Genomic DNA, 15,173 nt, shown 5'->3' with positions numbered 1-15,173 from the left:
TTGCATTCAAAAATCTGCAAGTCTATCATGTCACTAGTGTGGTCTTAGCATTTGCAGAATTATCCTGTCTGATGATTTTATTTTGAGGGGAAGCATACTTTTGTATTCTATCGATTTAGTCCTCTTAGATTTGTTGTGCTACCATAATTAATATATTTCTGCTTCTTTTACTATTTTAGTAACATCACTGTAATTGGCATCTTGGTTCTAGGCTGTTGTGTTTGTACAGTGCTTGGGAAGACTTAACTCTTAAATAGTTAACAGAAGGAGCTGGACATCATGTTCAGAACCTCTGCTGAAGATATTCAGGAACAAGAAACAAAGCTCAATTATTGGAACAAGTTCACAGAGTGAGCAATTTGATCCACAGAATATTTTAATCCAATAAAAACATAGAGTTGAAAATGACCTTCTTCAGAGTGTCACTTCCAATTACTTGTTCCATGAAGTTAGGACTGAGATTGCCTTGGATGGGTTGCTCGGTGGCTGCTTTTCCTTCAATATAATTTGGGGGTTAGTAACTGCTTTGGTTTGCAAAGCAAGGCTTTTTTTGACAAGATGAGCTGACTCTAAAGGAAATGTGTGCAAGCTGCTACATTGGAGGATGAGATTAAAGCCTGTCCCTGGAGAAGTGAGGAATAATTTTGGCATAAAATATGGTTTTAACCTCAGTAGTTCAAGACACTCTGTCTGTGTCTTCTGCAGTTTTCCTGTAGCTTTCAGAAAAGTAGCATTCAGACAACATAATGTTTTGTTAAACAAAGGTAGGTATTCCTCAAACACACAGTTTGGTGCTATCAAAACCAGTGCTTTAAATGAGATAGCCATGGAACTAAAATGCCATTCACATATTCCATTCTGCCTTATTCTTTAGGGCTTTCAGCTACTGGAATTGCCCTGGAGACTGTTCCTCACCTGTTTGTGTGAGCAGGGTTCTTTACTCTGCAAGAGGGTGTGGGGTTTTACGTGTATGCATGTAGGGAGGAGACGTACACGCTATGCATATATGAAATTTCCCTTTTTCCTCTCAAGAGTAAATAGTTTGGAAAAACAATGGGATGCTATGACTATCAGAAAGCCTGTTTCCTTATGCAGTGATTCAGCTACCAAAGAACTGGGGTGTTTATCTAAAAGTCCTTATTTGAAAAAATACACGATAATTAGTGCACAGAAATGTAAAGGCATTTAAGCTGTTCTTGAATATCTCTCTCTTTTACATCATAAAGGCTTTTAAAAGAAACTAAGGTGATCATGTTAAAGTGATTTATGTTCATTTCAAGAATATTCACCAGGTGTAAATAATATCTTCTGTAATTATATTAATATAATGGTTGTCTTAATCTAAATAGCTGAAAATTATTTGGAATTTCACTGTTAACCACATTGGAGAAAGTATTATCCCTTTAATAAAATAATAATACTTAATAATCTCACTTCAGTTGCAGTTCTGTTTTTCGTTTATTTTTCTTTTTGCTTAGGTGTTTAGTATTGTCCAAGGCAGACACACAATGTCTGATTCAAGTCACTTTTAAAATGTTTGTCTTTAGTAACATGTATTTCTGCTTATAGTAGATTAGGATTAAAAATAAGTGTTTTCTGCTATTAATAATGATTTACATTCAGTATGTTTGCATACAAAACATACTGTGGTGGGTGTGCCCTACCCCAAAATGCCTTTTTGCTTTTTTTTTTTTAAAGGCTTAAGTTAAGCGAAACCAGATCAAAAATAAATAACAACTTTCTTCTCTTTTGATAGGTTTTAGAAAAATAAGTCTGGATGATCTACGAAAGGCATATATTGTGAAAGACGTGCAACAGTATATTTTACATCGTTTAGATCAGGAAGAAGCACTGAGACAACATCTCACAAAAGAAACTGCAGAAATGCTGAATCAGCTCCACATCAAAAGCAGCGGTTGCTTTTTGTATCTGGAACGTGTCCTAGATGGAGTTGTGGAGAATTTTATTATGTTACGAGAGATCCGTGATATTCCGGGAACATTAAATGGCCTATACCTTTGGCTCTGTCAGAGACTTTTTGTGAGAAAACAGTTTGCAAAAGTCCAGCCTATTCTCAATGTGATTCTTGCAGCCTGCAGGCCGTTAACCACAACAGAATTGTATCATGCAGTGTGGACCAAAAACATGACGTTGACTATGGAAGATTTTCAACGCAAATTGGATGTCCTGTCAAAAGTCCTCATTGATGGACTTGGAAATACAAAAATCTTGTTTCATTACAGCTTTGCGGAGTGGTTGCTGGACGTAAAGCACTGTACGCAGAAATACTTGTGCAATGCAGCAGAGGGACACAGAATGCTGGCGATGAGCTACACCTGCCGGGCAAAGGATTTAACCCCCTTAGAAGCTCAAGAATTTGCCCTGCATCTAATCAACTCAAATTTACAGTTAGAGACCTCAGAGCTGGCTTTGTGGATGATCTGGAATGGCACGCCTGTCAAAGACTCCCTGTCAACCCTCATTCCTAAAGAACAAGAAGTGTTACAGCTCCTGGTGAAAGCTGGTGCTCATGTCAACAGCGAAGACGACCGCACGTCTTGCATTGTGCGGCAGGCTCTGGAAAGAGAAGACTCCATTCGCACCTTGTTAGACAACGGGGCATCAGTCAACCAGTGCGACTCAAACGGGAGGACACTCCTAGCCAACGCGGCATACAGCGGCAACCTCGATGTCGTTAACTTGCTGGTTTCGAGGGGAGCGGATTTAGAGGTAGAAGACACGCACGGGCAAACAGCACTTACCCTCGCTGCGCGGCAGGGGCATACCAAGGTGGTGAATTGCTTGATCGGATGCGGGGCTAATGTTAACCACACCGATCACGATGGCTGGACAGCGCTGCGGTCTGCGGCGTGGGGTGGGCACACCGAGGTAGTTTCTGCACTCCTTTATGCCGGAGTCAAAGTGGACTGTGCGGATGCCGATAGCCGAACAGCGCTGCGAGCAGCAGCCTGGGGAGGGCACGAAGATATTGTGCTGAACCTGCTCCAACATGGTGCTGAAGTTAATAAAGCGGATAACGAGGGCAGAACAGCTTTGATTGCAGCTGCATACATGGGGCATAAAGAGATCGTGGAGCACCTGCTGGACCACGGTGCAGAGGTGAACCACGAGGATGTGGACGGAAGGACTGCGCTGTCGGTCGCTGCGCTTTGCGTACCGGCTAGCAAGGGGCATGCTTCTGTGGTTAGTCTTCTGATTGACCGGGGTGCTGAGGTCGACCACTGCGATAAAGACGGCATGACTCCGCTGCTGGTAGCTGCTTATGAAGGACACGTAGACGTTGTTGATCTACTTCTGGAAGGAGGGGCAGATGTTGATCACACGGACAACAATGGTCGTACGCCGCTTCTGGCAGCAGCCTCCATGGGCCACGCTTCAGTTGTAAATACTCTTTTATTTTGGGGTGCGGCTGTTGATAGCATTGATAGTGAAGGGAGAACAGTTCTGAGCATAGCCTCTGCACAAGGCAATGTTGAAGTAGTACGGACTCTGCTGGACAGGGGGCTAGATGAAAATCATAGAGACGATGCAGGCTGGACACCTTTGCATATGGCAGCTTTTGAAGGTCACAGGTTGATATGTGAAGCTCTTATAGAACAAGGTGCTAGAACAAACGAAATTGATAACGATGGGCGTATACCTTTCATATTAGCAGCACAAGAAGGTCACTATGATTGTGTGCAGATATTACTGGAAAACAAATCCAACATTGATCAGAGAGGCTATGATGGGAGAAATGCTCTTCGGGTTGCTGCTTTAGAAGGTCACAGAGATATAGTTGAACTACTGCTCAGCCACGGAGCAGATGTAAACTACAAAGATGCTGATGGCCGGCCAACACTTTATATTTTAGCATTAGAAAACCAGCTCACGATGGCTGAGTATTTTTTAGAAAATGGTGCAAACGTAGAGGCGAGTGATGCCGAAGGAAGAACAGCACTCCATGTTTCCTGCTGGCAGGGCCATTTGGAGATGGTACAGGTGCTGATAACATACCATGCCGATGTGAATGCTGCAGATAATGAGAAGAGATCTGCTTTGCAGTCTGCTGCATGGCAAGGTCATGTGAAGGTAGTGCAGCTTCTAATCGAGCATGGAGCTCTGGTTGATCATACGTGTAACCAAGGTGCTACTGGACTCTGCATTGCAGCCCAAGAAGGGCACATTGATGTTGTCCAAATATTACTTGAGCATGGTGCTGATCCAAATCATGCCGACCAGTTTGGGCGCACTGCTATGCGTGTCGCAGCTAAAAATGGACATTCTCAGATTATTAAATTACTGGAAAAATATGGTGCATCTACTCTGAATGGCTGTACTCCGTCTCCAGTCCACACAATGGAGCAAAAACCCTTACAGTCTGTCTCTTCTAAAATGCAGTCATTAACAATGAAGTCAAATAGTTCAGGGAGTACTGGTGGAGATATGCAGCCTAGTATGCGTGGCTTATCTAATGGGCCTGCTCATGCATTCAGCTCTCCTTCAGAGTCACCTGATTCTACAGTTGACCGTCAGAAGTCATCTTTGTCAAATAATTCCCTGAAAAGTTCCAAAAATTCTTCTCTCCGTACCACATCATCGACCGCAACCGCTCAGACTGTGCCCATCGATAGTTTCCACAGCCTCTCCTTTACCGAACAAATCCAGCAGCATTCCCTGCCACGCAGCAGAAGTAGGCAGTCTATTGTTTCTCCTTCTTCCACAACTCATTCCCTAAGTCAAAATCACAATTCACCAAGTAGCGAATTTGAATGGAGCCAAGTGAAACCTAGTTTGAAATCAACTAAAGCTAACAAAGGGGGGAGAACGGACAATTCCAGCAAGTCTGGATCAGCTGGAAAAAAAATTAAACAAAGTGGTTCCTCCCAACCAAAAGTGTTAGAGTATGAAATGACTCAGTTTGATAAACGAGTACCTATTGCCAAATCTGGGACGAGTGTGCCGCTCAAGTCAATGCCGGCAGAGTCACAGTGCAAAATTTTGGTCCCACCAGCTCAGCAAGAAATTGGCCGATCTCAGCAGCAATTCCTAATTCACCAACAGAGTGGGGAGCAGAAGAAGAGAAACGGAATTATGACGAATCCCAATTATCATCTTCAAAGCAATCAGGTTTTTCTTGGTAGGGTTTCTGTCCCACGAACAGTGCAGGATAGAGGGCATCAGGAGGTACTGGAAGGCTACCCTCCCGCAGAGACAGAACTCAGCCTTAAGCAAGCCTTAAAACTTCAGATTGAAGGTAGTGACCCAAGCTTCAACTACAAGAAAGAAACGCCACTATAAAAGGTAAACTATCTAGTCAGGAAGGAGTAAAATGCATGTATTTCATCCTGTGTGTTTGAAGTAAGCTCAAAATACATTTCATTGTAGTTTACCATCATAGTTGTCTTCTTAATGAAAGCCATGACAAGTATTTGGTTGGTTGTAATTTAAAAACATCAGCCTTGGATGAATTGGTTTATCAATGTATTTTCTGTTGAATTCCAAATGCTCAAATCTTGCCCCACTGTCTTTAGTATATTACTGAATGAAATGCTAAGTTTCATGTAGCTTTGATCTGGAATTTTCTTTACCAGTATAAGAATAGCTGGGAATTTTATTATGTGGTATTTTCAGATACACTCATTATTTCATGCAGTTCCCCCTATATTGAGTAATTAATCATATTTACAAAGATGCTTCTCGAGAAGCTTGTGAAGATTCTTGCAAGTTACAGGCAACAAATTTACTTCTGTGAATTTGGATTCTGAATGTGAAAACTCAAAATTTATCCACAAATGTGAAAGTTTAGAAGCTACCCTAAAGCTTTAATTTTATATTTCTGTTACTGTGAAATAACCTTCTACAAAGAGATGACATTCCTCATAGCAAGGTACAAATCTGTTATCAATTTCTGTTAAAATTGATAACAGATTTGAAAAAATCTGTTATCACCATTCTGCAATTCTTAAGTATGAGCTGAAAATCAGTGGAGTTCACTTTGATTTCTAATTTTCTCTCCCATACTAAATTTTATGTTGAAAAATAAATATTATGTAGCTTTTTCAAGTATGAATTGTCACTAAGGAAATCAGCTAAAACAGAACCATTTCTCTGCCTCATCCTGGGGAATTTTTCTTTTTTAGGGTATTTGGAATGTATTCATAATTAGTATTTTCCATTTGAATTTCAAAGAAGCAGCATCTTCATACATGAAATGTATGCAGCTCTCATTGCTTATTTGTATTTTTCTGAAAACATACATTTTGTTTGTGTAAACACTGCATTTTTACAGACCAGACTGCTGCTCCGTAGAACCAGAATGTTCTTGGTAGCTGACTCACTTCTCTTGCAGGCCACCAAAGACTGCAGGTTTCTAGGGCAATTGCAGATGGAACAGAATGCACAAATGGGAGATTTTAAGCTGCCAAAAGCATGTTGACATTTTCTGTTTTTTCTCTGAAATGTCTGGGAAATTGAGTTCACTTTAACAGAATGCATCTCTCCAGGTGTACCTGGGATCTCTTGTGAACTGCAGAGTGTTGAGATATTGTGCTGGAGTCTTAAAATGTTTCTGTGGGATTCCTATTTTGGTTAAACTGAAATATTTGAAACAATACAGTGTTTCACAAAGCTACATAATAGAGCCTGCACATTTGTAACATGCAAATATTTGTGTTATTTATCAAAGGGTCAGGTGAGCTGTGAAGCAGACAAAAGCGAAGGGGTAGAACTACAGGAGCAGAGAGAGAGGGGGGTAAGCAGGTGTAAAAATGAAAATGGACCCTAAATTTTAGTCAAAAGGGCTATAGATTCCTACAGCTCTAAATCCTGTCCAAAACAGGGTTTTTTGTTTGTTTGTTTTTTCCTACCTCCATACAGAGGTGCCTGATGTTCAGCACTAGCTTTCATGTTACATTTTATATGTAATTCTGACCTAAAATGTATTGTTGCAACATGACCTGTGTCCTTGAAGCTGATGAGTTTTGATGAATTTTTCATCGGTGTAAATTTTAAAACATGTAGAAAACATGGAGAAAAAAAAAACAAAACACTTTGTGTATAATTTTAAAACTCATGTTGAGCTTTGCTTTACCAGGAACATATAGTGCTTTTTTCCAAAGTCAGGGGTTTTCCTCTTTGAAGTACTTATTTTATGTATTAAGCATATGAGGTGATGGATAACTAATTTTTTTTCTTTTGCTTTTCTCTAATGCTTTCACGTAGCTTAATTTTAAATACAGAAGTTTAAAACAACTTGTGTGCATTATTAACTGCACACAAGTTCAGACCGTAATTTACCTCCTCTTTTGCCACGTCTGGAGCACAAAAGCAGTAATTTCCCTGACCGGTGAGTGCATTAGTCACACGTGCAGAATCACACCAGAAATACCCTGCCAGAGCACCTGAGGACCAGCTTTCCTTCCCTGGCTGCCTCTTTTAAGCTGTATTCAGGAGGCTTTCTTGCTGCAGGATCCTTGTAGCTGTTTTGGACGGTAGCAAGCACAGGAAATCCATCACGTGATTTGAGTTAGACAGGAAATGCTTTTTGTCATTGGTATGTTGTTGTGTGCTTTTAACTTGAGTTAGAAATTACATAGCTGCCTGGCTGACAGTGCTGCATCTATGGTGAAATATTTCAAAACTTTACGGTTTTGTTTTGTGTTTTTAGGTCAGTTCCATGATGCCACGATCAGAAGTGCTTCTGCTCCGAATGATTTGTCAGCTGGCTGGGATGAAAGCATTGATGAAAACACCAATGAATGCTTGTTTAGTCCGCCTGGAAATTCAAGAATGTGATTATACCACAGTACAGTTACCTTAATTACTGTAACGTGCCTACATTTTCAGGCTGCCTTCTCCGTATTACCCTCTGTGCTTCAAAAATTTATTTTATGTACTTTATATTTAATACACAGAATGAGCACTTTTTTTTTTTTAATTGCAGAAAGATACACGCGGTATTTCCCTGACAACAGCTGAAAATTGTAAGATTGAGGAATTTCTGATTTCCAGAACGCTTGGCAGAAGTGCATGTGCCACAGTGAACTTTGTATGAAAAGGCAGTGCTTTTTGTATTTATTTTCCTGTGGCTAAAGAAAAAAGCAGTGTGTCACATTTGCATTGGTGTAACGTATGGTCAGTCTTTCCTGTGTACTTCAAGAAGTCCTCTTGAGAAATACAAATCTTGTAGCAGTATTTTATAAATACTGTACTTGTGTGTTCTGTCTCTGTAATAGCTGGTCCGTGGTAGCAAAGGGGTCAAACTGCAGCCATCTGCAGTATCTTTGGGATTTTTAAGAAACAAAATTCTGTGTCTGGTACCGTAGCATCAAATCTGGATGGCAGCCTGTGACCACGGGAAGCGATGGGTAAATTTGGTCTTGGACACCTGATCTTAAATAACCTCAGTTATTGTTATGGTAATGAGGTAACTGAATATGGGTATTTCTTAGGTGCTAATGTAAAAGGTCTGCTCCTGCTTTCATGTACATCTTTATACATTAGAAACAGCTCTTTATTTTTCCAAGGCAGAGGACTGTATTGAGAATGTGTCAGTAAAACCAACCGCAGAAAATACAGAAGCTTTGTTAGGCTGAGAGAATATGCATTGAAAGTATAATGGAGAAAGAAAAGGTTAATGATACCGTTGTCTGTGGAGGACGAAGATTACTGAGTTAGCCCTGTCCTGAGACAATAACTCTTTAAAGCACAAACTTGTATGAATGTGGTTGCTGCTTCTGGTGGATTAGGTAGTGCCTGTGTGTGTGGTTGGTCAGCAACCTGGGTAGTCCATATGTAGGTAACAGAAAAACGATTTCCCACTCTTACAGCAGAAAAAGATTACTTATATAAAGGGGAGCAAAATCAAGCCCATCGTTGTGCAAGTGAACAGTATGAATTTTTCCTTTGAATGTGCATATCTTATTTGCACAGCTCTGAGTGATAGAATTAAACAAGTGATTATTTTCTCCTAAAAATGCAAGCTATATTCTACTATTCACCATTACACAGCCTTGCTCTTTAGAAAATAAGCCTATTTTTATATGTGAGTATTTCTTCTAAAGGCTTGAGATTCGTCTTTTTCATACTCTAATTCTGATCATTCCACAAATAAGAAGATAGAAAGCTGAGGTTATTTTTCATAGAGGATTAATTAGATGTGTGGCTATCCCTAAACTTTGATAAATGGCCCCTGGATGTATGTGTAGTGCATATTCTAAGGCACTAAAGGGCTCAGTGTCTTATTATCATAACATTTTCTTATCATCAGAATATTTTTTTGAAGTGTTGGGTTTTTGTTGTTGTTGTTTTTTTATATCTTGCACCTCCATTCTTATTCACTTGTTACTAAATGTAAAAAGAATCTTTTATAGTCAGGCATTCAGTGCATAGTAAGATTAAATGTTAAAAGTTGACACACAGCAATATTGATTATTCTGAATGTTTCATGTATTGAATTCTTGTCCCTGTGGGACAATTATAAAATAGACATGACAGAAGTCTTGCAAAACGGCCTTAAGAGTGGCTCGGTAAAGAGATAGTACCAAAATGTTCTCAGCAAACTTGTTCCAAACCTCAAGTACAGTCCATTTGCAATGCTGTGCAAGAATAAAACTTTTCTTAGTTGTTAGATGTATGTTTTGTTCTGTAGAAAGGGATCCCTGAATGCTAACGTTTTTCTACTGACCTTGACTGTCATTGGGATTATATTTATTTAATTTTATTGTGTTATTAATTGCACCTTGTGGACAGAGGACGTAAAAATATGGCCAGTTTCACAAGGGGTCACCATTTATAGATAGCCTGATGGTTTTTGTGTGAATAGTATTTACATTTGAAACAGCTGGTGGGGAAACCCCATATCCAAATCAGCAGAAAGTAGACCTGCTGAAAACGTTTTCAGAAGGAAAATAACAATGCTTACGGATTTTGAACATCACTTTGGAACAGAGCACGAATCGCTTTAAAGCATCTACTTTCTCAGAAGGTCTGTGTAATTCCACATTGCTGTCGTGTGTTATTCTTAATCTCTACATTTGTGAGGTTCCTGTGTGCAAAGGCAAGTCGCTGTTCCCCCGTTGTCCTCTCTGTCCTGCTCTGCTCCGTCACATCCGCGCGATCAAGTGGAGGCGAATGGAGTTGCGTAGCTGTGACTCAGCACAGCTGCTTCTGGCAATGTACCGGTTCTCCCGACCCAAAAAGCCTGAATAAAACATGAATCCTCTTTCTCTTCATCACATTTCACTGGTCCTCCCAAGGTCACCTCCACAAGACACCTAAATCTCCTAACGGGAAAGCTAGGGAAAAGACTGTTTTGTGGACACTGGCATCAATACTGTATGCATGTGGAAAAACTCTTCAAAAGAGCAATGCGTTAAGAGATGTAGAGGCACAATGATGCATTTTTGTCCTCTCTGTGATCAGTATTGAAAACATTACCATTTATTTAAAAATAAAAAGGTGTTTTCCCTCCTCAGTTACTCTGCTATGCAAACATCTGTATTGCTTAATATTCCCCATCTGAACTTCTCAGTTAACTTGGTTTGCAGATAGACTGTTTTTTTTCCTGGAGTGGGTTGTAAATAGCCTTTAATGTACATTGAATGAATTTCACATTGTAAAATTTTTATTTTATTCCTTGTATTATATTAAGCGAAAATCCCTGTGTATATGAAAGTGCATAATAAATATATTTGCTTTTCAGCATACATCTGTTTTAATTTTTGTACCTCGTTTCCCGGGACATCTCAGGAAAAGCTTATTAAACATGATTAACACTTGTATCGTACTTTGTGGAACAAAACGTATGCATCAGGCAGTCTAGGCGAGCAAAACTCAGACCTCAACATTAATTCCTAGACACCTGCTTATCACTCAGGTGACCTTTCTTTTTTCCACATTAAAAGTGAGTCAACCCTCAGTATTTGCAGCAGGAAAATCGGTGCATGTTACTTGGGTTAATATGACAATTTATACCAGCTATAGCAAGAGGGCATAAAAATTACATATTTCAGTTGCTCTTAATTCTTTACTACTTTGCATGGTATTTGTTAATCCTCTCTTTGCTTGGTGTTTTTCTGTCGTATTTTTAGTTTAAGCCTGCTTCCTGGCAGTGCCTACTCATTTTCTTTGAGCTTGTTACTAAAAATTAGTAGAAATAGTAAGAGAAGGTAGTTTTCCAGTCACTGCAATGATTTCATTTGCCCCAATGATCTTGTCTTCAGGTTGTATACTGATGGTGATTTCTCTGCAGGGTTTTTCGAGTGTGGAGGGAGAGTTTGGCTGTGCCTTCTGCCAGTGATGCTTCGCCTTGCCCTCCATGTACACTGCATCACACTGACTGCAGCTGCTGGTGCTCAGGGGTAGGCTGGTTTGCAAGATTAGGAGAGTGACAAGCAGAACTGTTGGTACCTATTCACTTGTTTTGTGTGTAGTATTTCTGTGGTTTCCCACAGTAACTGTTGACACTCTTCTGTTAAGTTCTTTATGTCTGAAATAGCAAAGTATGAGATGTATTTGTTCAGTGGCATTTTTTCAGAGACTTATATTTACTGATTGAATATTTTTTTTATTGTGTTCCATAGAGATTTTATTCGGATAATCTCTAATAATATCTAAATATAATTATTCAACACCTGTTTTAAATTGCAAATCCTTTTTAATTCTAATTTTATGGAATATAAACAATCAGGATGAATAGTTCTTCAAATCTTCTGTGAGATCTTTGTAACAGTTTGGCTTGTGCATTACATGTATTTTCCAAATGAAAGCTGGGACTAGTTGGCACAGTGAACAAGTGCAAAGCTTTGCAGTCGGGGGCCCTTTGAGAGACAGCAATGAGAATTTGGCATTGATCTAAATCCTAGCCATTGTATGCTACAAAGAGTCACAGTAATAGGGCATGGGACTGAGAAATCTACTTGGCAAATCATTTCGTTAAACAAGTCTCCAAAGTTATATGTAGTTAATGTAAACAAGTTGACCTTTATGATGAAAATTTAATTTACTGGTGTCCCAGAAAGACCTACCATTCTCACTTTAATTCTTACAAAATATTAAGTTTGTATTAGGCCAGCCAAGTCACAGAACTACAATTACAGGTGAATTTTAAGCTAGAGAAAAACAGCTTCTAACAGGCTTCTGGATATAATCTTGTCTCTCCGGGATTTTAGTTTGTGGTCTGTAACCCTTTCTGACTGATTAAAAACACAGTAAAGGATTTTGTGTTTTGGTTTGGAACCTTTTTTTCTTCTCCATGCTTCACCAGGTCATTTTTAGCTCCCCAATCTGATCTGTATCTGCCTTTGGGGGCTTGTCCAGCACTTGAGTAGGGGACTGCCAAAGCTAAAGAGCTTTCAGCCATTTCACATGTGTACCCTTGAAAAACTGGGAGGTAGCAAGGATGGGGATGCTGCAGTAAATAGCTATGCCAGATAGAAATAATCAGATTTTTTTTTTTTTTCTGAAGGAAAAGTAATTACTACTTTTTAAAATCTGGAAGTTTTCATCAAGTTATCTCTGGTTTAACAGTTTCTTGCAGTTGCAATGCAGTTGTGGGTTTTATGTCCAAATCCCTAAAATCCCACTGGCAGACGGGTACTGGATCTGTAGCCAGAGGCAAGGAAAAGGAGAAGTTGATGTATCGGGTAGATGTGCATCTCCAGTAAGAGTCACTACAGCATTGCTAAAGGATCACTCAGAAAACCTTCTGCTCTTTCAGGAAGGGAGTGGAAATGGCTTTGTCAAAGAAAATTTTTTAAAGAAAACAGTTATATCAAGAAGCAGCATACAACTTGGTTGACCCTGTTCGTGGGGATTAAAATCTTCAGCTTCCAGGTCTACAGCCGTGTTCAGAACTGGTATTACAACATGACAGTCTGCTACAGAGCTTCTTCAGCTTTCCTTGCTGGAGGTCTGTGCTAACTAGGCGAGGAATCCCTTGCTTCAGTCTGTTTATCATCCCTGCATTTTTTAAAATGATGATAGTTCAAAGTTAAGGTGACTCACATAGTGTGGGCAAGTTGCTCCCCCATCAACAGCAGTTTTCAAACTGAGTCTGCAAAACCCTCACGATTCATGAATGAATTTTACTGCTCCATAAAATGGTAACCAAAAGAAGAAAAAAAAAAAAAAAAAGAGAGAGGAAGACCTGAACTTATAAAGGGCCCGCCTTTGGCATTTGCAAATCAAAAAGTCAGAAAACCACAACTCTGCAGTTTCAGCTAAATAAGGTAATGCATTTAAGGAAATTTTGGGGTTTTGGAAAATTTTGATTCACAAGTTCCTTTGGGAACAACGTGACATTTGCCCTCCTGGGCACTTATTATAGCTTCTCCAGTCAAAGCCTGGCAGTTGAATTATGATTAGATTTAAAGATTATGATTGGATTTAAAGATAAAGTTGTATTTCTAAGTAAGTTTTGTTATTTGTAGACCTACGGCAGATTGTAGGCTCCTTCTGCTGGGGAATAGCACCTGTATATCAGCCAATGTATTCTTCTGCAAGCAAAGCTAGCAAACAAGAAGAAAGTCTGTGCCACAGAGAAGTGGTGTAAAATTAGCTGGTGAGGGTTGTAACACAGGGGCCATATTGTTAAAAGCTCTTAATTTTTTAATTGCCAGAAGGCTGATGGTAATGTGTACTGCCAGACTGATACAGAGAAGGCAGACTACTTTATTTGGAACTGCCAAAGTGGGCAGGAGGTTTTTGGAAAGTCCTTTGGAAGGTGGTTGGTGCATTTATTTAAAAAAAAAAAAAAAACAAAACTCAGTTCCTAATGACATTACAGGTTTCTTGATGAAGCTGACCCTCTGAAAATAGCAAGATTACGGAGAGGAGAGGTTAGGGGACAAAAGAGAATAAGCTGTTGGCTTTGTTTGCTTGTTTTCCTATCTGTTTTGATGTATGTTGTTTTTAGCCTGCATCTCCTGGGGGGGGAAGAGAATTGAAAAATAAATATTTTTCAGGTAAGCAATAAAGGTTTTTTCTTTCCGTTATTGAGTCAAGGCCATGAGCACAGCTGTTGTGTACTTGCTATGTCCTGGCAAACATTAAGCAACCTCATAGGAAGACTATTTAAAATGTAAAGCTTTATTCATAGATGATAAAGACAGAGTGGACCTTTATTATGATTTATTCTGTCTTCTTTCATTACACTGGCCATTCAATTTGCTGCTTTATTTTCCCCAAGTAGAGAACAGTCCAGTCTTATTCAGCAGTATATCTGGACAAAATGCTGCGCTACAGTGCTTGAGATTGCTTTAATAAGAGTAATGTCATAATTGCATTGGTGCTTTTCTGTATTGCTCTTCTGTAAGGTATTACCTCTCACCAGTAAATCTCAAAACGCTTTGCAGAAAAGGCAAGAGCAGTATTGAGATAAAGAAATCTTTGCCCTCTCAGCCACCAAACAGGACACAGACAGAGTCAGGAAAAGCCCCTGGGTCTCTCCCAGCAGTAGGAACTGTGTCGCCTTGAATAACCTGCTGTCTGGCACTAACTCATCTCCTGCTTTTTTTAGTTGCTTTCTGTGCATTTGCAGTATCACCCACTGGAGGCTATCCGCGCAGCTGGGTGCAGCCAGCGCAAGCTCTTTGGCCAGCCGTTTGAGCGAGGTCAGGGCTGAGTCAGCTCGGATTCAGAGGCCTCTCAAACAGCAGACTTTTATGAGGTTGGACAGGGCGCAGCACATATAGTCATTGTGCTACTGCAATCAGATCTTCCAAAAGTCACTCTTAGACATCAGACTCAGCCAGGAACCTGACTGGCAGCTGTGGGGAGACCCCAGAGTTTGCTCAGATGTTGTGGGAAGCAATAGTGGGCATGCATCCCAGCCTTTGTGTCTGGTACCCATTTTTATTTCCTTTTTTTTTTTTTTTTTTTTTTCTGATGTAATATTTTGAATCAGATTGAAAATAAAACAACATGATTGTTTCTATCTCTGGTAACCTTGGCCTTGGTTAGCTGTCAGTCTCTTGACAAACTAATGGGTCGTTTAAAGGCTGTCACTTAAAGGCATTCATGGTATTGAGAAACAAGGTCTTTTATGCACACAATGCCCAATGAATAGATTTTTTTTCATAAGCTTGATAGGACCAAGCTGTCTATGTGTCTTTCCAGTTGCGCTTGTCTGAAAAGAGGGGAGCAGAAAGCAGAAGTATTGAAGTACAAGC

At 39.8% G+C, this 15,173-nt stretch overlaps 1 protein-coding gene across 3 annotated transcripts in view; it reads left to right on the top strand.

Annotated features, from left to right (window-relative positions):
* The window catches only part of ANKRD50 (ankyrin repeat domain containing 50), a 62,949-nt gene extending 52,240 nt beyond the window's left edge, over window positions 1-10,709 (top strand). For all 3 annotated transcript variants that reach the window (XM_068680682.1, XM_068680680.1, XM_068680681.1), the window contains exons 4-5: window positions 1,757-5,304; window positions 7,670-10,709. In XM_068680682.1, the coding sequence (XP_068536783.1) occupies window positions 1,757-5,301 (3,545 nt within the window). In that variant the 3' untranslated portion in view covers window positions 5,302-5,304; window positions 7,670-10,709. The remainder of the gene's footprint in view (window positions 1-1,756; window positions 5,305-7,669) is intronic.
* Window positions 10,710-15,173: the final 4,464 nt, after the last annotated feature.

The sequence above is a fragment of the Anas acuta genome, chromosome 4 (genome assembly GCF_963932015.1).
Source record: "Anas acuta chromosome 4, bAnaAcu1.1, whole genome shotgun sequence".
NCBI lineage: Eukaryota > Metazoa > Chordata > Aves > Anseriformes > Anatidae > Anas > Anas acuta.
The sequence above is the reverse complement of the archived record's forward strand: the minus strand, read 5'-3'. Positions and strand labels throughout refer to the sequence as shown.